At 41.6% G+C, this 22,127-nt stretch overlaps 1 protein-coding gene across 3 annotated transcripts in view; it reads right to left on the bottom strand.

Annotated features, from left to right (window-relative positions):
- TBC1D32 (TBC1 domain family member 32) overlaps positions 1 to 22,127 on the bottom strand; it is a 69,138-nt gene that overhangs the window by 19,463 nt on the left and 27,548 nt on the right. For all 3 annotated transcript variants that reach the window (XM_056557088.1, XM_056557087.1, XM_056557089.1), the window contains 12 exons: positions 21,387 to 21,529; positions 20,425 to 20,549; positions 18,757 to 18,958; positions 17,228 to 17,310; positions 15,836 to 15,974; positions 14,752 to 14,839; positions 11,875 to 11,993; positions 9,857 to 9,976; positions 9,627 to 9,715; positions 5,392 to 5,514; positions 2,394 to 2,502; positions 918 to 1,011 (listed from right to left, as the gene is read on the bottom strand). In XM_056557088.1, the coding sequence (XP_056413063.1) occupies positions 918 to 1,011; positions 2,394 to 2,502; positions 5,392 to 5,514; positions 9,627 to 9,715; positions 9,857 to 9,976; positions 11,875 to 11,993; positions 14,752 to 14,839; positions 15,836 to 15,974; positions 17,228 to 17,310; positions 18,757 to 18,958; positions 20,425 to 20,549; positions 21,387 to 21,529 (1,434 nt within the window). The remainder of the gene's footprint in view (positions 1 to 917; positions 1,012 to 2,393; positions 2,503 to 5,391; positions 5,515 to 9,626; positions 9,716 to 9,856; positions 9,977 to 11,874; positions 11,994 to 14,751; positions 14,840 to 15,835; positions 15,975 to 17,227; positions 17,311 to 18,756; positions 18,959 to 20,424; positions 20,550 to 21,386; positions 21,530 to 22,127) is intronic.

Here is a 22,127-nt window from a genome sequence, read left to right as displayed (position 1 = left end):
GGTGTTGCAAAACTACAACTCCCAGCATGCCCAGACAGCCAAAGGCTGTTTTAAATCATCTTATTCTGACCTAATTCTGAACAAATTTTCCCGGGGGCTGTATGAGGGCTCATTTTTTTGCTCCATGATCTGTAGTTTTTATCAGTACCACTTTTGCGTATATGTGACTGGGATCACTTTTTTGAAATTTTTCTGGGATGTGATGACTTTTTTTTAACGTTTATGTCATTCACCATATGAGATCATTAACATTATATTTTGATAGATCAGACATTTACACTTGCGCAGATACCAAATATGTTTATTAATTATTTTTTTTATTTTTTTTTGTAAAATGGGGAAAAGGGGTGATTTAAATTTTTATTGGGAGAGGGGCTTTTAAAAAAAAAAAACACTGAACAGAATTAGCAATCTAATACTTGCTAATTTTTATAGCAAGTATTAGATTGCTAATTCTGTTCAGTGTTATGCATAGGCATAGCACTGTTCAGTATTATCGGCGATCTTCTCTGGTCTGCTTTCCAGCAGACTAGAGAAGAAGGTGCCAGGAGGACGGAGGGAGGCAGGTGAGGGGACCTATGTCCTCCATCTTGGCTAATCTGATCACTGTGGGCATGCTGCAGGCGATCAGATCAGCCATTTCAAGTGCCCCACTGCCCCATATACTGTGATCTGTATTGATCACAGCATCTGAGGGGTTACTGGCAGGCATCAGCGCAATAGCTGATGTCCACCATTACCGTTGGGTCCCTGGCTGCTGATGATGCGAGCATCGCTCTGGTGCTCGCTTCATGTACATGATGCAAATGTATGTCCTGGTGCGTGAAGTCCCAGCGCATCAAGATGTACATTTATGTCTGTTGTCCTTAAGGGGTTAATAGTGGCAATGTACCAATATGACCTAAAAATCTACTCACCTTGTGTTGGATTGTTAGTTGTAGTTACTTCTGGTACATAGCACTTTGGTAATGGATAAGATGAAAACATTGGCCAAGGATAGGGATCATTACCCTACAAAAACAAATTATGGATTGGAATTATTGTTATTAATAAAACCTTAAGTATTACTTTAAAAATGAACATAGTAATAACAGCAGCATCTATAGTTTGTAATGCTAAGCAGCACTGGAAATTCCCACAGGGATAGTGACTTCTCTTTAAACTGTGGTAACACAATGTAACAAAACGCAGGCTAAAAAAAAAAAAGAGACATTTAGTGCACAAAATGTGCATATAGTTACAAGCTTGCGTCTCTACTTGTTCCCATGAAACCATTTCTGCTCTATGATTTGACATGTAGGGATATTGATATGTAGGGAATGCTCAGTGATACTTTTTGACCTTCTACTTAAATCTAAATAAATGGGAAGGTGACAAGGGGAAGTGCTGGTACTCACATAGGCCCTGGAAGGGACTCATGCAGGTGGGAGAATGTACTTGATAATGCTGATGTACTGCACTAAATCTATGTAAATGGGAAGGAAAGGCAGTGTTAAGTGGTGGTAAAAATTGGGAAGTGTATGGACAGTTATAAGAGATGTCAATGGAAGGTGTTGTTGGCCTGTGAAAAGATCTGAGGCTTGGAGATCAGGTACAAGCTTGTCTTTCTGTACAAGAAGCCAGAAGGCTATAGACTGCAAAGGTAGTAATGTAGTGCCCAGCAAGATGTTTGCTGAAACACATCCTGTATGCTCTTATATGTGAACCTACAATAACCAACATTTTCAAGCACAACTGGAACCTTGACTTTTCTACATATACCTACCTTCACGTGCACCTTAGCCTACGGAATGGTAACAACCAACCAATCTATGGCTGTAAAGAGCAAGTCTGTGATAATTTAAGCTATTTCATCAAGCAAAGCTGTTTGTTGCGGAGCAGATTGTGAGCTATATAGGCTGAAGGCACTGCCTGCATAGAAGTAGCTAGCTCTGAGAAGTCTACTGTGGTGAGCAAGTCAGCCCGGTATAAGTAACCAGAAAGGTCAGGGGTGAGAGGTGGAGTTTTAGTACTGGGGCAGGCTGTAGGTATGTCTTCTTTAGGGCTGAAGGGGAGTCATGAGGTTTGGTTGGTCTGCAGGCCTGTAAAGTTGGCCTGGATAGTTAGGCATGAAGTATGGCCCAGATAGTAAGACCTGGTTGTTAGTAGTCCTGGAAGCAATGGGTTGGGCCCAACAGACAATGTGAGGTGTAGTGAAATGGATTAGAATAAGTCAGATATTTCAATGAGAAGTATGAAAAAAAAAGAAAAAAAAAGTTAATACTAAGTGTTCATGTTTTACTTATATTTAATAATGACCCTAATCTTTTTACTACTGATTTACCATGCAAGTCATTTTTACATATATAGCAGTAGTATTAATCCCTGAAATGAATGAAAACATAGATCATCACCTGCAGCATCACTCTAGAAGGTAAAACGCGTTCATGTGGTCCTCCAATTACATTCATCCTCACCAGTATATGGTTTCTCTCCACAGACAGACCATCTACAATGATATTCCTGCAAATGTATGCAAATAATACCAGAAAATACACAGGTCACAAGGCACAGTAAAGAGTATTATGAGTAATACTTAACACATGAGAGTACTGACTCTTTCCTTAGGTACTGCAATGCATTGAATTGTTTATCTGTGATTTGTTAGTAAAGGCTGCCTGTGGCAGGGTACAGGAGCAGGTCTGTCCCAACAGCTACGGAAACCTCACAAAGCCTCAGGCTGTCATGGATCGACTCCCCAAAATTTAGTTGCTGGTAACAAATCTCAATATGTGAATAAAATGTCCTCAGCTTATACTCAAATTAAAGTGAAGGTAAAAAAAAAAAAAATCGCAGGCATACCGGTGAGGGGGGGGGCGTTGGACAGGGGGGGATAGAGGGGCGTTGGCGAAGGGAGGGGATGGGCTGGGCCGTCCTCTGTCGCCCATCTACGATGCAGGGACCGTTCGACTTACAGTGGGGAGGGTAAGCTGGTTCGGGCTGTCCATCTTAACCTGGAGACCCTCTTCTCCGGGCCGGCCCCGGACTAGTAACGCTGCATTGACGCTGCCGAGCAGGGACGTCTGTGGCATCCCTGCACGGTGGTGTCAATGCAGTGTCACTAGTCAGGGGCCGGCAAGCAGTGGAGAAGAGAGCCTGCAGGTCAAATGGACGGCCTGGATCGGCTTACCCTCCCCTCTGGCAGTTGGACGGTCCCTGCAGCATAGATGGGCGACAATGGATGGGTGCTAGGGAAGGACCGACAGAGCTACAACTGGGGAGGTGAGTAGATAACAAGAAAGGGGGGTCTGGATGATCACAGGTGGGGATAAGGGGGGGTCTGTATGATGACGGGGGGATGAAGGGAGGTCTGGATGATGACAGGGGAATAAGGGGGGTCTGTATGATGATGGGGGGACGAGGGGGGGGTCTGTAAAATGACGGGGGATGAGGGGGGTCGGGATTATTGACAGAGGGGTCGGAAGGATGACAGGGGAGAGGGGGGGATAATGGCTGAAGATGGGGAGGATGATGTATAGGATGATGTATTTCCCACCCTAGGCTTATACTCGAGTCAATAGGGTTTCCTAGGTTTTTGGGTTGAAATTATGGGCCTCGGCTTATATTTGGGTTGGCTTATACTCGTGTATATACAGTACTCCTCCCCTAGACACAACACACCCCCCGTCACGCTCCCTCCCATAGATATGAATGAAGGAGTAGTGGCGTGACATCACATCTCCAGCCGCGGAAACCCAGCGTTCTAAACATACTGTTAAGAATGTCGGGCGATGCACGGAGATTGCGGGGGGTCCCAGCAGCAGGACCCCCACGATCTCTGTGCAGCACCCTGCATTCTATGTCTAGCGGCGTAGTTCCCGTTTAATCAGATCATTTATAAGAAGAAAAGCACCTGTGATTAAGCCTGGAGTTTAATTAGTAGTACTGCCACTATTTACCATAATTGCGGTAAAAATTGCACAATTTTGAAAAACTGCTGGAAAAGCTGAGCAATTTCAGGAAAAAACTGTGATACTGCAATATGGTAATAAAATAGCACATGTGAACATGGCCTAATGCTAATCACATGGCAAAGCCCAGACAGTTAATTTAGATGAAATTTCAGAGCCCACATAATTAGTTAGGTTCTTATTATGTATAAATAAATGAAGCAAAGAACACAAATGTGGAAAAACAACCTTAAAGACCACGAACACTGAGGAAATTCTAAGCAGAAACCTATTGCAGCAGAATCTCATTGATCTGAATGGGATTCTTCTGCTCAGTGCACACTATGAAGATCCGTATTAAAACTACCAACATGGATCATGATTGTGCTGAGAGAATGAATATGTTTATCCTTTTGGAAGAACCTGCTAAGTGAAGCCCATTAGTCAATGGGACTTTTATTACCAATGTTTATTTCCACTGGAAAAATCCTCAGTGTGCATATGGCTTTAGACTGGGCTTACAAAGTGTAAAATGAAACAAAAATAATAGTAAAATAGGTATAAAATGAATTTAAAAAAATGATTTAATAATGTGTTTATGTTTATAGAAAAGTGCACACAAAAAATGAAGGAAATTCCCTGATTTATACAATGGGGTTTATTTACTAAGAGGGGAGTGTAGGTTTCTTTGTGGGTTTTGATTTCCGACTGGTATTTTCCCAAGGTATTTACTAAGGTTTCCCTACATTTTGCACTTTTCCCTATGTTTTGCTTTTTTTTTTTTACAACTATTCTGGTCTCTCAGGTTTTCCACAGCTCAAATCCACCACATTTTCTGTGGAAACCATAGTAAATATGTTGGGATTTATCCCGTGGGCACGCCCCCTTTTGGGTTTTTCTTGTAAAATGGAGGGTTTTGTTTTTTTTTGGTCGCAAATTGTGTCGCCAGGGACGTGCGACACAATTTGGGCGCAAAACCCGACAAAAAAGAGTTGGGGTCACGTTAGTAAATAAACCCCACTGTGTACACAGAAGGCCACTTATTCATTAACTTTACTAAACACATTATAAGAATAAAAGATCAAACATTTTTTATTTTGTTTTCATTCCACACTGTGTGAACCTGGATTTAGAGTGGTCTTATACATGGCAGTTTTGCTGGGCAGTTTTGAAGCTAAATAAACCAGATGCTGATCATAATGAATAGAATAAAGAATACATATAGTAACATATAGTATAGCCCTTCTTTGGTTTCCCTTCTGTTAACCACAGATGAGAGCCACTAATAAAAAGAATCTCACACTGTGGTGGTCTCGGTCCAGCCAAACATTACATTCATACATTCATTTGGAAAATATGTTTAGTCACTGCTTGTCCCAGGCAAACAGTTGGGAAAACCCTCTTTAATTTACTACACATGTATTGATATGGTATTCAACAGGGATATTTTGCTGCCACTTACTGTGAACCCGTCGAAGAGTCTGTAACATTTTCTCTTTGGGCATTAAAAAGCATCTCACATACTTTGTACTGGGACTCAAGAAGTAACAAAGTATCAAGGTTGCAGCATAAGACATTTAATACTCTGAAAATAGAACAAAATACCAGTGTATCATATGCATTGTAACTTTATATAATTAGTGGCATTAAAAATATATATATATACATACCGTATTTTTCGCCGTATAAGATGCACTTTTTTTCCCCCAAAACTGGGGGGGAAAGTTGGTGCGTCTTATACGGCGAATACACACCTATCGGGTCAGTCCCTGCGGCCATCAACGGTCGGGACCCGCGGCTAATACAGGACATCACCGATCGCGGTGATGCCCAGTATTAACCCTTCAGACGTGGCGATCAAAGCTGACCGCTGCGTCTGAAGCGGAAGTGACAGTAACCCGGCTGCTCAGTCGGGCTGTTCGGGACCGCCGCAGTGAAATCGCGGCATCCTGAACAGCTTAAAGGACACCGGGAGGGCCCTTACCTGCCTCCTCGGTGTCTGCTACGTGCCGGAATCCCCTGCATGGCCGGCGCTCTCCTTCGACGTCATCACGTCCTCGCGCATGCCGTCCCATCATCCAATAGGAGCGGCGTGCATAGCGACGTGATGACGGCGACAGAGAGCGTGGATCCCGGGGAAGAAGACGTCCGGAGCATCGGGGACATCACGGGGACGCGGCGACAGCGATGGAGCGACATCCAGGGCAGCGGTGACGGGTCCGGAGCGGCGGGGACACGTGAGTATTAACTCCTGTCCAGTGGTCTTCAACCTGCGGACCTCCAGATGTTGCAAAACTCCAACTCCCAGCATGCCCGGACAGCAGTTGGCTGTCCGGGCATGCTGGGAGTTGTAGTTTTGCAACATCTGGAGGTCCGCAGGTTGAAGATCACTGTTGGGTGCAGAATCTTTTTTTTCTAGATTTTGCACCTTTAAAATTGGGTGCGTCTTATACGCCGGTGCGTCCTATAGGGCGGAAAATACGGTAATATAAGACAGGGCATCAGTACAGAGATAAGAGCTCTTCAGAGTCATTCTCGTGCCCAACAAGGTTATTTACATAGTATGGGAATGTAGCAACTTCCAGTAGTCGCTGTTTCTCCAGATTTACCTAGCAGAAGATCATCAGAAGCATAGTGTAGACAATTTTACATGCAGCGATACCAAATGTATTTATTTTTATATTTTTGTAAAATGGAAAAGAACAGTAATTTCATTACATAATGTTAGAAATTTTTTTATTAGACTTTTTTTTAGTATCCATAGAAGATTTTAAATGTAATCATTAGATTGCATTTACTGTATTATGATATTCCCATTGCATAGCATTATACACTGTAATTGGCGCTCCATGAATAGTCTGGCTAAGCCAGGCTGCAGCATTGAATAGTAAATCCGGCAGCTGAAGCCAGGTAGGAGGACCGTCCGCTGCCAATTTTAGCTAATCAGACCCCCACGAGCTTGTTGCAGGGGTCGGATGAGCCCCTGAGCTTAACGGCAATAGTCAATTACCTTTAGATGCTGTGATTGACATTGATCATGGCAGTCTTAAAGGTTAATGATGGGGGGAGGCCAGATTGTGGCTCCGGTCATTAGCAGAGAGTGTCCGGTTACTGATAGTTGCTGACACTCACCGCATATAAAGCGAGTGTAGCTTCATAGTCATTTAACACTCCAGGACATTAACCCCTTAAGGACTCAGCCCATTTTGGCCTTAAGGACTCAGACAATTTAATTTTTACGTTTTCATTTTTTCCTCCTCGCCTTCTAAAAATCATAACTCTTTTATATTTTCATCCACAGACTAGTATGAGGGCTTGTTTTTTGCGCGACCAGTTGTCCTTTGTAATGACATCACTCATTATATCATAAAATGTATGGCGCAACCAAAAAACACTATTTTTGTGGGGAAATTAAAACGAAAAACGCAATTTTGCTAATTTTGGAAGGTTTCGTTTTCACGCCGTACAATTTCTGGTAAAAATGACGTGTGTTCTTTATTCTGAGGGTCAATACGATTAAAATGATACCCATTATTACATACTTTTATATTATTGTTGCGCTTAAAAAAAATCACAAACTTTTTAACCAAATTAGTACGTTTATAATCCCTTTATTTTGATGACCTATAACTTTTTTATTTTTCCGTATAAGCGGCGGTATGGGGGCTCATTTTTTGCGCCATGATCTGTACTTTTTTTTGATACCACATTTGTATATAAAAAACTTTTAATAAATTTTTTATAATTTTTTTTTAAATAAAATGTATTAAAAAAGTAGGAATTTGGGACTTTTTAAATTTTTTTTCGTTCACGCCGTCCACCGTACGGGATCATTAACATTTTATTTTAATAGTTCGGACATTTACGCACGCGGTGATACCAAATATGTCTATAAAAAATGTTTTTTACGCTTTTTGGGGGTAAAATAGGAAAAAACGGACGTTTTACTTTTTTATTGGGGGAGGGGATTTTTCACTTTTTTTTTACTTTTACTTTTACATTTTTTTACATTTTTTTTACACTTGAATAGTCCCCATAGGGGACTATTCATAGCAATACCATGATTGCTAATACTGATCTGTTCTATGTATAGGACATAGAACAGATCAGTATTATCGGTCATCTCCTGCTCTGGTCTGCTCGATCTCAGACCAGAGCAGGAGACGCCGGGAGCCGCACGGAGGAAGGAGAGGGGACCTCCGTGCGGCGTTATGAATGATCGGATCCCCGCAGCAGCGCTGCGGGCGATCCGATCGTTCATTTTAATCGCGAACTGCCGCAGATGCCGGGATCTGTATTGATCCCGGCACCTGAGGGGTTAATGGCGGACGCCCGCGATCTCGCGGGCGTCGGCGGGTCCCTGGCTGCGATCAGCAGCCGGGATCAGCCGCGCATAACACGGGCATCGCTCCGATGCCCGCGGTTATGCTCAGGACGTAAATGTACGTCCTGGTGCGTTAAGTACCACCTCACCAGGACGTACATTTACGTCTTGCGTCCTTAAGGGGTTAAAGGGGTATTCCAGGAAAAAAAAAAAAAAATTATATATCAACTGGCTCCAGAAAGTTAAACAGATTTGTAAATTACTTCTATTAAAAAATCTTAATCTTTTCAGTACTTATGAGCTTCTGAAGTTAAGGTTGTTCTTTTCTGTCTAAGTCCTCTCTGATGACACCTGTCTCGGGAACCGCCCAGTTTAGGAGAGGTTTGCTTCTAAACTGGGTGGTTCCCGAGACACGTGTCATCAGGAGAGCACTTAGACAGAAAAGAACAACCTTAACTTCAGAAGCTCATAAGTACTGACAGGATTAAGATTTTTTAATAGAAGTAATTTACAAATCTGTTTAACTTTCTGGAGCCAGTTGATATATATAAAAAAAGTTTTTTCCTGGATAACCCCCTTTAAATGGGTACTCCGCCTCTGGCATCTTATCCCCTATCCAAAGGATAGGGGATAAGATGTTAGATCGCCACGGTCCGGCTGCTGGGGACCCCGGGGATCGCCGCTGCAGCACCCCGCCATCATTACTGCACAGAGCGAGTTCGCTCTGTGCGTAATGACGGGCGATACAGGGGCCGGAGCAGCGTGATGTCATGGCTCCGCCCCTCATGACATCACGGCCCGTCCCCTTAATGCAAGTCTATGGCAGGGGGCGTGACGACTCGTATTGACGGGGGCGGGCCGTGATGTCACGAGGGGCGGAGCCGTAACAATGCTCCGGCCCCTGTATTGCCAGTCATTACGTGCAGAGCGATCTCGCTCTGCGCAGTAATGATAGCGGGGTGCCGCAGCAGCGATCCCTGGGGTCCCCAGCAGTGGGACCCCAGCGATCTGACATCTTATCCCCTATCCTTTGGATAGGAGATAAGATGTCTAGGGGCGGAGTACCCCTTTGATGCCCTGCGTTGTCTAGGGGTTATGAACAGTCAATCAATAATATATATTTACTCCTAAATGGTTTGATTGAAAAAGGCTACTTGTCTTACAAAAAACAAGCCTTTACACAGCTACATTGAGAATCAAATTAAAAAGTTTAGATTTTTTTGGAATGTAATAGTGAGGATGAAGCATATAATTCCATTTTGTCATGGCCATTCCTAAAAGGGTAAAACACAAAAATCTGCAAAACACAACAGTGCTATATGGTATCCTATAATTACTACCAGACACATAGAAAAGCAAATTCTTCCCTTTACCTTAATCCGAAAATGTGCGACTGATCATAGTTAAATAATGAATTAATTTTAGCGACCGAATTCACAACCACAAGCCGATCAAATACATCCTTGAATAAAAAAAATAAAAAAAAGTATTAATTTATTTATTCTACTGTAGCAGAATTTTGAATCAGGTAAAAAAATACAGACAGTAGATTATTAGAGTGTATGAATAATAAATGGAAACAACAAACACTATTCTCACTTACAACAAAAGATATCGGGACTTCACGGAGCGAGTACTCATCTCTTGATGGTAAATGTTGGTTCCCTAGTAGCTCGTAAACAGCATGGTAGGATGACAGTAGGTTTATCAATGCTAGAAAAGACTACATTGGAAGAAATTTGTTATTTACGACATGTTGCATGATTTACCATGAATATATATCCACATTCACATCACATTCTCCCACTATAGTTAGCAGTGATGAACAGATGCTTATGGCATCCATGAGGGGTATCTGTTTACCGGATATCTTGGGAAGTTCCAGTGATATCACTGTCCAAACAGCCATGCAACATTTTGTATTAAAATGCAGGTTGGTTGTCTGTCAGTAGTACCACCACTTTATGTCACCAAATGCAAAGTATAAATAACATTTGCTAAAATAACCGATAACAAAACACCCAATCAAAAAAATCAGCAACAAACAATCATGTACAAAAATGCAACATTTTATTGAGAATATACATACATTTATACTTAAAAAGTCCATAAGCACAGAACTGAAAAAATACAGGAGGTGTAGGCTAAAACACTGGAGAGTATGAATACAATTGCAAATCAATATTGACTTCAGATAAAGAACAGGTCATTATAGGTACATACAAGCCCTGTAGACAGTGATAGAAGCTGTAAACATGCACAAGAGAAGAATCCTGGGAAACCAATGTCGAGCCATCTGCCACCTGCCCCTTACCCCAACGTACGTTTCGCGCTACTGCGCTTCGTCAGGGGGCGTGCACGCCCCCTGACGAAGCGCAGTAGCGCGAAACGTACGTTGGGGTAAGTGCAGGTGGCAGATGGCTCGACATCGGTTTCCCAGGATTCTTCTCTTGTGCATGTTTACAGCTTCTACAGCCTTTACAGTAAGATACCTTGCAACCGTCTATAATACAATAACAAAATAATAAAGGTAATAATTGTAGTGTGTGTTAATATTGTTTTGTCTTTAAAGCTGGATAAACACATTCTCTGACAAACATACATGTAAAATGTTGAAGGCATATGTAAGTTATACATTACTCTCCTAAAGGCACTAACACGGTATATTAACAGATTCCTATATAGCCATATATAGCCATGTCAATTGTGTTGAGAAAAGGCTTCACAATGCTTACACCGTTTGTGCAGAAAAAGGACCAAACAGCCAAATTGCTTTATACTCTTCAGGAGGAATTCTCATCGTCTTTGAGGTATCTGTTGGTGGTAAAGGTTCTTGCACCAGAAAGAATATGTCAAATTTGTTTAAAGGAGTACTCCGGTGAAAACCTTTTTTCTTTTAAATCAACTGGTCCCAGAAAGTTAAACAGATTTGTAAATGACTTCTATTAAAAAATCTTAATCCTTCCTGTACTTATTAGCTGCTGAATACTACAGAGGAAATACTTTTATTTTTGGAACACTGTGCTCTCTGCTGACATCACGACCACAGTGCTCTCTGCTGACATTATTATAATAATAATAACTCTTTATTTATATAGCGCTCACACCTATTTGTAGATGTTGTCTTAGTGGGATTTGATAGTAACAGTACTAACCACTGAGCCACTGTGCTGCCCTAACCATATATTTGCTAAAATGGACAGAGATGTCAGCAGAGAGCACAGTGGTCATGATGTCATCCGAATCTCCTCTGTAGTATTCAGCAGCTAATAAGTACAGGAAGGATTAAGATTTTTTAATAGAAGTAATTTACAAAATCTGTTTAACTTTATGGCACCAGTTGATTTAAAAGAAAAAAGGTTTTCACCAGAGTACCCCTTTAAGTTTGGATCTGCTTTTGCTGTCTTACATTTCTGCAAGTTTTTTTAAGCTTCTGAAAAGTGTAGACTACCATGCTTTTTTATCCTGTTGAAAAAGGAATACGCAATAGTCTAGGTTTTTTTTCTCAATACCTTTAATGGGCGATACATGGAAAAGAGCTTGCACACTTTCTTCTTTTATATTTTTTTTTACAAAAACACATGAAGTGAAGCTAGCCAGTATAACCTTTTGCACATTTACCTTTTGGCAGCTCCTATCTATAGGATCCACAGGGGTGGGTTTAGGATGAATAACACGGACATCATCTCTTCCACATTCAAGTGCAGCCCACAACCCAGACACAAAAGTCTGGATAAATCCTAAAAGAAATGTTGTTGACAAAAATATTTAGTAACATTGCTTGGACTTTAAAGGGGTACTCCGGTGGAAAACTTTTTTTTTTTTTTTTTTTTAAATCAACTGGTGCCAGAAAGTTAAACAGATTTGTAAATGACTTCTATTAAAAAAATCTTAATCCTTCCAGTACTTATTAGCTGCTGAATACTACAGAGGAAATTATTTTCTTTTTGGAACACAGTGCTCTCTGCTGATATCATGAGCACAGTGCTCTCTGCTGACATCTCTGTCCATTTTAATAATTGTCCAGAGCAGCATATGTTTGCTATGGGGATTTTCTCCTACTCTGGACAGTTCTTAAAATGGACAGAGATGTCAGCAGAGAGCACTGTGCTCGTGATGTCCGCAGAGAGCTCTGTGTTCCAAAAAGAAAAGAATTTCCTCTGTAGGATTCAGCAGCTATTAAGTACTGGAAGGATTAAGATTTTTTTTAATAGAAGTGATTTACAATTCTGTTTAAAGGGGTATTCCAGGCCAAAACTTCAATTTTTATTTTAAATCAACTGGCTCCGGAAAGTTAAACAGATTTGTAAATTACTTCTATTAAAAAAATCTTAATTCTTCCAATAGTTATTAGCTTCTGAAGTTGAGTTGTTGTTTTCTGTCTTTCTGTGCAGTTCCTATGGGGATATTCTCCCATCATGCACAGCTCCCGGGACGTGACATCCTCATTGAGCAGTTAGACAGAAAACTTCAGAAGCTAATAACTATTGGAAGGATTAAGATTTTTTAATAGAAGTAATTTACAAATCTGTTTAACTTTCCGGAGCCAGTTGATATATATCAAAAAAGGTTTTGCCTGGAATACCCCTTTAACTTTCTGGCACCAGTTGATTTAGGAAAAAAAAAAAGAATTCCACCAGAGTACCCCTTCTCAGGTGGAAAACTATTTTTTTTAAATCAACTGGTGCCAAAAAGTTAAACTGATTTGTAAATTACTTCTATATAAAATCTTAATCTTAATCCTTCCAGTACTTACCAGTTGCTGTATGCTTCATAGGAAGTTGTGTAGTTCTTTTCAGTCTGACCACAGTGCTCTCTGCTGACACCTCTGTCTATGTCTGGAACTTTCCAGAGCTAGAACAAATCCCCATAGCAAACCTCTCCTGCTCTGGACAGTTCCTGACATGGACCGAGGTGTCAGCAGAGAGCACTGTGGCCAGACAGAAAAGAACTACACAACTTCCTCTGGAGAATACAGCAGCTGATAAGTACTGGAAGGATTAAAAGGGTATTCCAGGAATCAAAAAATAGGCCTTTTTTCTTTCAAATACCTCTTCCTGTTTGTCTCCAATTTGGGTGTGGTTCTGCAGCTCAGTTCCATTGAAGTGAATGGAGCCAAGTTGTAATATCACACCCAAAGTGGAGACAGACAGGGCGCAATCTTTTAAAGAAAAAAGGCCTGTTTTTTTTATTCCTGGAATACCCTTTTAAGATTTTTATATAGAAGTCATGTACAAATCTGTTTAACTTTTTGGCACAGGTTGATAAGAAAAAAAAAATTTTTTCACTGGAGTTCCCCTTTAAATTACCTGCTGCATCATCGTATGGCAATTGTCCACTGTATGCTGGCATGGTTTTTACCCACATGCGATGAACGTAATAGGGTGCTAGGGAGCGATAATAAGGAGATGCCTTTCCTGCTGCCTGTATGACCCCCTTTTAAAGAGATTCTGTCATCACATATGAACATATAAAGCCCCTAAACCAGCCCTATATTGTTAAATGGAATGGTCACTTTTAGCATTGAATTAAAAATAAAGTTTTAAAGTAGATCATGCTACCTGCGAAAAGTCATGTGGGTCCTGTTGTCAGGAGTAGTGATGTAGCCCTGGTTTTTAAGCCATCATCACTCCAAGGGAATAACAATCACTGTTGTAAGAGGTGAGACTGTGACTGTCCCTTAAAGAGGAGGAATGTGGTATCCTCTGGTAGGTGAGGAGACAGAAAAGTACTACTTTTGTAGGCGCTTCTCCACGGTGGTAGATTTCAACTGTGTCCTGAAAACACATTGCTTACCCGGGGACCCAGGGCTCATGCCTGCGGGACCCCCTCTTCGTCAGGTCATATATGACCCCTCAAAACGCGTTGTTTTGATATTACATTTTATTTTTGTTTTCCATTTGACAATAAAAGCCTTTTTTCTTTGAACCAAAAGCTCAGTCTACCTCATTTTGTGGCACTACCTAACTAAAGATGCCACCGTGGAGAAGCGCCTACAGAAGCAGTAATTTTCTTTCTCCTCACCTACCAGAGGATACCACATTGATGATCCGTACCCACCCAGAGGATTACGGTCAACTGCAAGGCAGCATCCCACACCAACTAGTCACAAGAAGTGACAATAAGCGGACTACGGTGTGGTGCTCGCAGTACAACACCCCAAGGTGGGCACACTCCCATACCCCTTTCCTGGGTTTATTTCATACACCAGAGATAATTGCACATAGTTGTGCTTTGTGTTTCTGTTTCTTCTCCTTCTACGTGCTTAAAGAGAAGGAAGACCTGCTCAAGTGTCCACAGGCATGAGCCCTGGATCCCCAGGTAAGCAGAGAGCCATCGGCGCAGGCTTGGCCCATGTTTGGAAGCAGTGAGCACAGCCGCAACTACTCACACCCTACTCCTCATACCCTAGTCATCAATTTGCTTCAGGTACCAATAAAACTATAATAATAATCATAACAATAAGAATAATAAAACCACCAATCATACAAATATTACCTGACTTTTGGAGAGCTACTGCCCCAGGTGCTGTTGCTGCTACTTGTGTAACCAAAACTCCATAGCCAAATTTTTCACTTCTGTTAACCTGCAAAAAATAAAAAAAATATAATAATATGTGTATTTTTTCAGATTTATGTAACTACCAAGCATGTATTTTTTAATAAAACATAAATCTAAATACAGTGGTCCCTCAAGTTACAATATTAATTGGTTCCAGGACGACCATTGTATGTTGAAACCATTGTATGTTGAGACCAGAACTCTATGGAAACCTGGTAATTGGTTCTGAAGCCACCAAAATGTCATCCAAAAATAGGAAAAAGTGAGAATTAAAGAAAAATAAGTAGATAACTAATACAGATAAAGCAAATCCTTACATATAAAAGTAAGAAAGATCTGCTGGAAGGTGTAATCACTGTCTATGTCAGTGTTTCCCAAGCAGGGAGCCTCCAGCTGTTGCAAAACTACAACTCCCAGCATGCCCGGACAGCCAAAGGCTGTCCGGGCATGCTGGGAGTTGTAGTTTTGCAACAGCTGGGGGCACCCTGCTTGGGAAACACTGGTCTATTTAGAGGACAGGAGCTTCTTCAAGGTCCTGTACAGTACAGGCAATGTCCTAAAAAAGTAACATAGAGCCGCCCTCACCTGGTGTCCAAAGGAGCAGGTAACCCTAGTACAGGTAAAGTGTACAGAACATGTAATACCTCCTGTACTGTAGGGGGCGCTACCAGACATCAGTCAGTGTATACGCTTCAGTAATACAGGTGTTTTACCAGTAAATTGCCCATTCCGATTGGTCGGTTCTTCCAGCCATAGACACGTTTCACAGATCTGGACTGTCCGTAACATTGTATGTTGAGTCTGGTTTCAACTTACAATGGTCCAGAAAAGACCATTGTATGTTGAAACTATTGTATGTTGAAGCCATTGTAAGTTGAGGGATCACTGTATGAATATAGAAGGATGAAAGTGCAGGCGTTGGGTCAATCATTTTCAGGTTGCGAAATAAATTCTCGTGCATTCTAAAGGAACATTTGTAAAGTAGTGCTCTTTTATTTCTACCACCTTGGTGTCCACTTACCTGTAATTTTTTGGTAAATCTGCCGAACATATAATGTATGCACTCATTGATGGCCCCAGTTTGTTGCAGGAGGAGAAGTCCTCTTGGAGTAGAAGCTAAATTTAACAAGCTGTCCAGTAAAGATTCCTCCCAAAGCATTCTAGGTCAAAGGGAATAAAACACAAGCTTTAGCGTCTGAGCAAACAACCAAGATTAACACATATATAGTTTTTTGTTTTTAGATTTATTTTATTTGATTTATTTATGTTTTACATTTACACACACAGCATGTGATAGGGCAGTGAGAGTACCTCTATCTGCACATAGGAAATATGAAAGGGGACCTATATGTAGTGAATTGCCAGATAACAAGGTCTGTCCCTATACAGTCTTGCATGGTTAGCACTCGGATAGTGTCAGTTTGTGTAGACAAGGCTAATGAGAATGCCCTGTTGGCAGTTTATCCATACATTTTAGAAGAAATAACAGAGAAAATGCACAATTCCCATTTCTACGTAAAGATGGTTGAGAATCGTTTTATAGGGAAAACAAATATTCACTAAACAGATGTGCCAGGATAGAGGATACACCCATTTTATTGTAGCGTGTATTAGTGTATGCATGTTCCTAAACACTGCGGGGGAGATTTATCAAAACCTGTTGCTGAGTGCAACCAATCAGATGGCTTCTTTCATTTTCCAGAGGCCTTTTCAAAAATGAAAGACACGCCCTGTTTGGTTGCTATGGGCAACTCAGCAACTTTTCCTCTGGACACGTTTTGATAAATCTCCCCCTGTGTGATTTCTTACTATTACACAGTTGGATAGGTGGTTAGTTATCATTTTGTTTATGCTGCTCTTCTGGGAAGTTTTTACGTTATTTGATCCTGTGTTCAGGGGAAACATGCTCACACATATAAGTCCAGGTTTTTGTAACTTCTGACAAGTCGCAATGAAGTAAAACTCCCACCAGTATCTAGCTCCAATCTATGATGACAGCGACGTATCTCTGGGCTGTCTTATTGGTTGCATGTCTATTAGGCTAGGTGTTCACCAGAGGTATCCCAAAAATGGGATGCCAAAAGTGTACTGTAACAGAGGGTAGCAGATGTCATTAATTTCAGTGGCTCAAAAGCGCGATCAGCTGCAATGCCCAGTCCGCTTAAAATAGTGCATACATCCCGCACAGTCACTTATGCCTTACCCTAGCTGTTCACTTGAAGTCTTTCTGCTGTCCATAGATGGGATGAATAAACAGTGGATACCGGCGACCATAAGATGGCAACATTTCTGATTTACCCATAAGTGCCATCATCCCTTCAACAATTCATCCCTTCATCAACCTTATCAAAGCTGACTTCTGCCATGTTACAATGAAACGGTAGTGGTGGATTACACTAGAGCATATACTTACGCCCCCTGAGAATCCTGACTTCCAGATGAAAGAGACGCTGCTCCTGCCACAGGTGTTGGAGTTCTTTCAGAAATTAAAACTGTCTGAGAACAAATAAAAGCAGTAGAGCATTAGACAACTGTAGAAATCGAAATTCTGGTTATGCGATACTTTCTTAGCTAGCTAACCAATGAGTCTTAAGAAATTTCGATCTCAACAGGTATTTAATGGCTTAAAGGAGATCTGCAGTGAAAATGTACTCATCCCCTATCCACAGGATAGGGGATAAGTAGCTGACCGCGGGGGGTCTGACAACTGTGGTGCCCCCGTAATCACTGGAACGTAATTCGTCACTCAGTGAGGAGCGCGTGCTACAGCCAGCACGCGCTTCATTCAATTCTATGGGAGTACTGAACAGACCCGAGTACAGCTCTTGGGCCTCATCGCTACTCCCATAGTGAGCGCATACCGTCTACCGGTAGATGACACGTGCTCCTCACTGAGAGCGCCAAGGTCCCATCCCGGTGATCGCAGGGGGCCCCATTTGTCAGACCCCCCACGATCAGCTACTTAAGTAAATTTTCATCAGAGTACTCCTTTAAAAGCTGGTATGTTATTTTGAACAATGCAGCAAACTTATTTCACAGATGTGTAAAATTTATATATGAGATCCATTTGTCTGGATACAAAAGGCTAATGTTGATGAAGCAGACCTGGCTGAATGGAGACGACAGTCTGAGAACAGTGGCTTTCGGATTTATCTATACATCTACGTTTCTACACTTTCTAGTCTTTTATTTTATAGTTTTTCAAATATACAATCTTAAAAGGGGTTGTCTTTGTATAATTAGCCTAGTCCATATGCTCTATGTACATAATAGAGGACCTGCCCCTGCTCAGGACCCCTATCTTGAAGCCTAGAACAACATTTTCCTTGCAATGTATGTTTCTGAGCTATTGGTGGTCTGACATGTCAGTGTGAAGGGGCTTATGTCACATGCATACATGGATAGGTGGATCCTTACCTCACTTTTGAAGATCCAGGATGTGTGTGGGGAATATTTTTAAGTGCATCTAGTAAAGGTTTTGAGCACATACATTCCCCTGTGAAGTGCCACTGATATTTTTGCTGTAGGAATAAAAACTTTTGATGCCAGACCTGTCCACCCCACCCCCTGTCATTAATATGCTGATGAATGCGCTCACCCGCGGCACCTGCACTCAGAGCGCTCTCCTGCGGCATTCATACGTATGAATATGGAAGAGGCAGGGGAGCCATGAGAGCTGGCTCCCTGCCTCCATTGCACGCTGGATCCCAATGCAGTAGAAAGATTGCAGTGCCAGAACTCTGCATATACTGAATGGATTTAAGTAAGTGACCCCTCTTTGTAAAGCTATTCACCCACATTATAAAACACAGTATATTGGGTTTAGTGTGGGTAAACATGGTTTCAGATTCTCTTTAAAGAATACTAATCATACCATTCCTAATAATATCATGTCCTGACACTGATATGATCGATTTTTAATTTAAAAAAAATCAAGGTTACCTTTTTCCAGGCTTCTGCAATGCATGCATGCAACTGGTAAGGCACTAGAATTTGGAGACCTTCACATGTTTGGTACATTTGACGACACACAAATAAGAACGATCCTTTCAGGACAGGCAGGAGATCTGACTCAGTTAAGGTGGTTATATCATCACTGAGAAGTTTCTTGGAAAATTGGGCAATCACATGTGCACCTGCAGTACTGAAGTGATATATGCAAGGTTACCATCTGGACAATCACATGGGTGCATGCAGTACTAGAATCTTACATACAGATGTAAATAACTGAGTGATTACATAGTACTAGGGCCCTAAATGGAAGCCTAACAGCACAGTCATCATAAAAACATCAAAATGACTGGTATTCTAATGGAAAGGGTGGGTTTTGTCTCACATTTGCAGTGTTGGGGACTGGCATTTTTTACAGGAGAAAAAAAGGTCTGGCAGACTATATCAATATAATCCACCAGTGCTTCTGCTTACTAGGGGTGACTACTTTAGTCTCAATAAAACCAGGAGACTTTAGTAATCACTCACTTACTGCAGCTCACATGTCTAAATTATGGATTAAGTGATGTCTATAACACAGTACATAACAACCCTATGAAGCAAAAGCAAATAGTGTTCCTATCATTGTAAAAAATATAACTTTTGACATGTCCTAGGGACATACAAAAGAAAAAGTTATAGCAGCACTCTAAGGCATGGGACGTGTCAAAAGTTTTTATCGACCAATCACTAGAATCCTTGCTCTTCTTTTCTGTCACTATCTATACACTATCTGTATCTATGTGAGCAACATAGGCCCATAGACTTACATTATGCAACTACCCTAGTCATGTGACACCGTGTCGGGAAACAACGCACTAAACACACAGATTGGTCAAGGTCTGAAAACATTTGATATGTCTCCAAGACATTGCCCATTAAAGTTGATAGGAGTTCATAGGAATGTTACATGAAACTTAGTGAGGGGAATTTATTAAGTATAAAAACTTAAAGGAGTAGTCCAGTGGTGATTCAGTGGTGAGCAACTTATCCCCTATCCTAAGGATAGGGGATAAGTTGCAGATCGCGGGGGGTCCGACCCCTGGGGCCCCCCGCGATCTCCTGTACGGAGCCCCGACAGCCCGCTGGAAGGGGGCGTGTCGACCTCCGCACGAGGCGGCGGCCGACACGCCCCCTCAATACAAGTCTATGGCAGAGCCGAAGCGCTGCCTTCGGCAATCTCCGGCTCTGCCATAGAGATGTATTGAGGGGGCGTGTCGGCCGCCGCCTCGTGCGGGGGTCGACACCCGCTATCTCGGCGGAGAGCCGGGGCCCCGTACAGAGAGATCGCAGGGGGCCCCAGCGGTCGGACCCCCCGCGATCTCAAACTTATCCCCTATCCTTAGGATAGGGGATAAGTTTTTCACCACTGGACTACCCCTTTAAGGTACATTACACTAGTGTGAGATGTACCTTTTGTGTTAAGAGGAGCCCAGCTTTGAATGGCAATTGTACAGACCTTTGCTCTACCTAATGTAATATTATGCTCTGCCATCTGGACCAATTAAAATACAAGATTAAAAGGCTGATCCGAGTCAAAGAGATATAACCATAATCTGAGCAATGGATCTGCTTGGCTTAGGGGGTCCCATCTCCCTCTTATTTTACTACAAAACAAACCTGTCATTGGTAGAATCTTTATTTTCTCCATAGAGTAGTAGGGAGAGCCCTGCTCCATTAGATGCAATCCTGGCCATAATATCAGCAATAAACGTCAGTGTACATTCATCACAATTCTGGTGAACCTAAAAACGGGTATACATCATGAAAGATATTATAGGAGCACCAACTAAGTACATTTCTCCCAAATACATTGCATATATAATATATAGGAAGTTTTTGACTTGTGGTGCAGAATCCTGCACTAATAGCCACAATGAAACCTAAACAGCAAAGTAGACCACACAAGGTTCAGAGCATTTCAATGTTTACAACAGACATGACATTTGAACAATGCTTGGTAGACAGAGACAGAATAACTCACTAAGTCTTCCTCTTTTGTCAAGTTGTTAAAAAGTTTACCAAGTCAACTCTTAGAAAAAGTGTACATGTCATCTTAAAAAACTTAAAAAAAATAAATAAAAAATAACTTTAAAAAAAAGTTTTATCAGCTGGGGTCTGTGTCGGAGATCGCTGCAAGCTGGGGAGTGTCAAAACTTTTTCTAAATGACAGGTATACTTTAAAAAGTGCAAAGCTCGGTAACAACCTCTATGACCACCATTACTGCTCCCACTTGAATTGACACCAAGGATTTCTATATATTAGACAGTATAGCCAAGAGAGGGGGAGGCCCTCTAGAAATCTGAGATTGTCAAAAAACTTTTTACACGTACCAAAAAGACATTCTGAATTATATGTTTTATACATAGATCGAGCACAGAGGAAAGGTGCATATCATGAGCAAATTATGTATGCCAACGACTAGTTTAGAAAAAAATATATCACCTGTTCAGGATTATCTTCTATTGGCCAGAGTAGACAGAGAGGTTACAATGAGCTTCTCTATCTTCTCAGAATTTTGCTCTGACAAGCCCTACACATTACAATAGTATATTGCATTAGGAAGACTACCAGCACTCACCTTTTTTCCTTTCAGAAGCTTTTGTATTGGAAACAGCAGGCTCTCTATAACAGCCTCAGTATACAGACATTCACCGGCACATTCTTTCCGATCACAAAGCATTTTGAGTACTTCCATAGCTAGATGTGCTGGAGCATAATTGCCTGGAGGTACAAACATGGATGAATGTCACAAAGGTGTTACAGTGGAACTGTGTCAGAAATTGTTTATAGTATCGCCGCCAAAACAAAGAGGTCCAGAGTGATGTTTCTAACTCTGAACATCCATAAGTTCATGTTCAGCATAATTTTATAATAAATAAACATAGTTCTGTTAGCAATGGGCCCTGTACAAGGTGTATGTCATAAAACATCTGCTTGGTCCTTATTAAACAATTAAAATATAAAAGAGAGCGCTCCATAGCGTAAAACCGACTGGGTAGGTATTGGTAGAAGGATTCTTTTTAAAATCTCTTACCCCAGGGGGTTGTGTGAGATCACACACAACAATGGACAGCGTGAAAGGATTGTTAGAGCCCGGTCTGCAGCCTCCCAACCAAGTAGATAGAGACAAATGGACTTCAAAGGTGCAGTGGGTCTTTTGCGGCGCTGACTCGGAACAGGCACATCAGGTGAGTATAAAAGGTTTATTAAAATGCAACGCGTTTCACCGCACATGGGCGGCTTCATCAGGCATCGCCTGATGAAGCCGCCCAATGCCGGTGAAACGCGTTGCATTTTAATAAACCTTTTATGCTCACCT

Source organism: Hyla sarda, chromosome 2, assembly GCF_029499605.1.
Source record: "Hyla sarda isolate aHylSar1 chromosome 2, aHylSar1.hap1, whole genome shotgun sequence".
In the NCBI taxonomy this organism is placed as follows: Eukaryota; Metazoa; Chordata; class Amphibia; order Anura; family Hylidae; genus Hyla; species Hyla sarda.
This window is presented reverse-complemented; position numbering and strand designations above follow the sequence as displayed.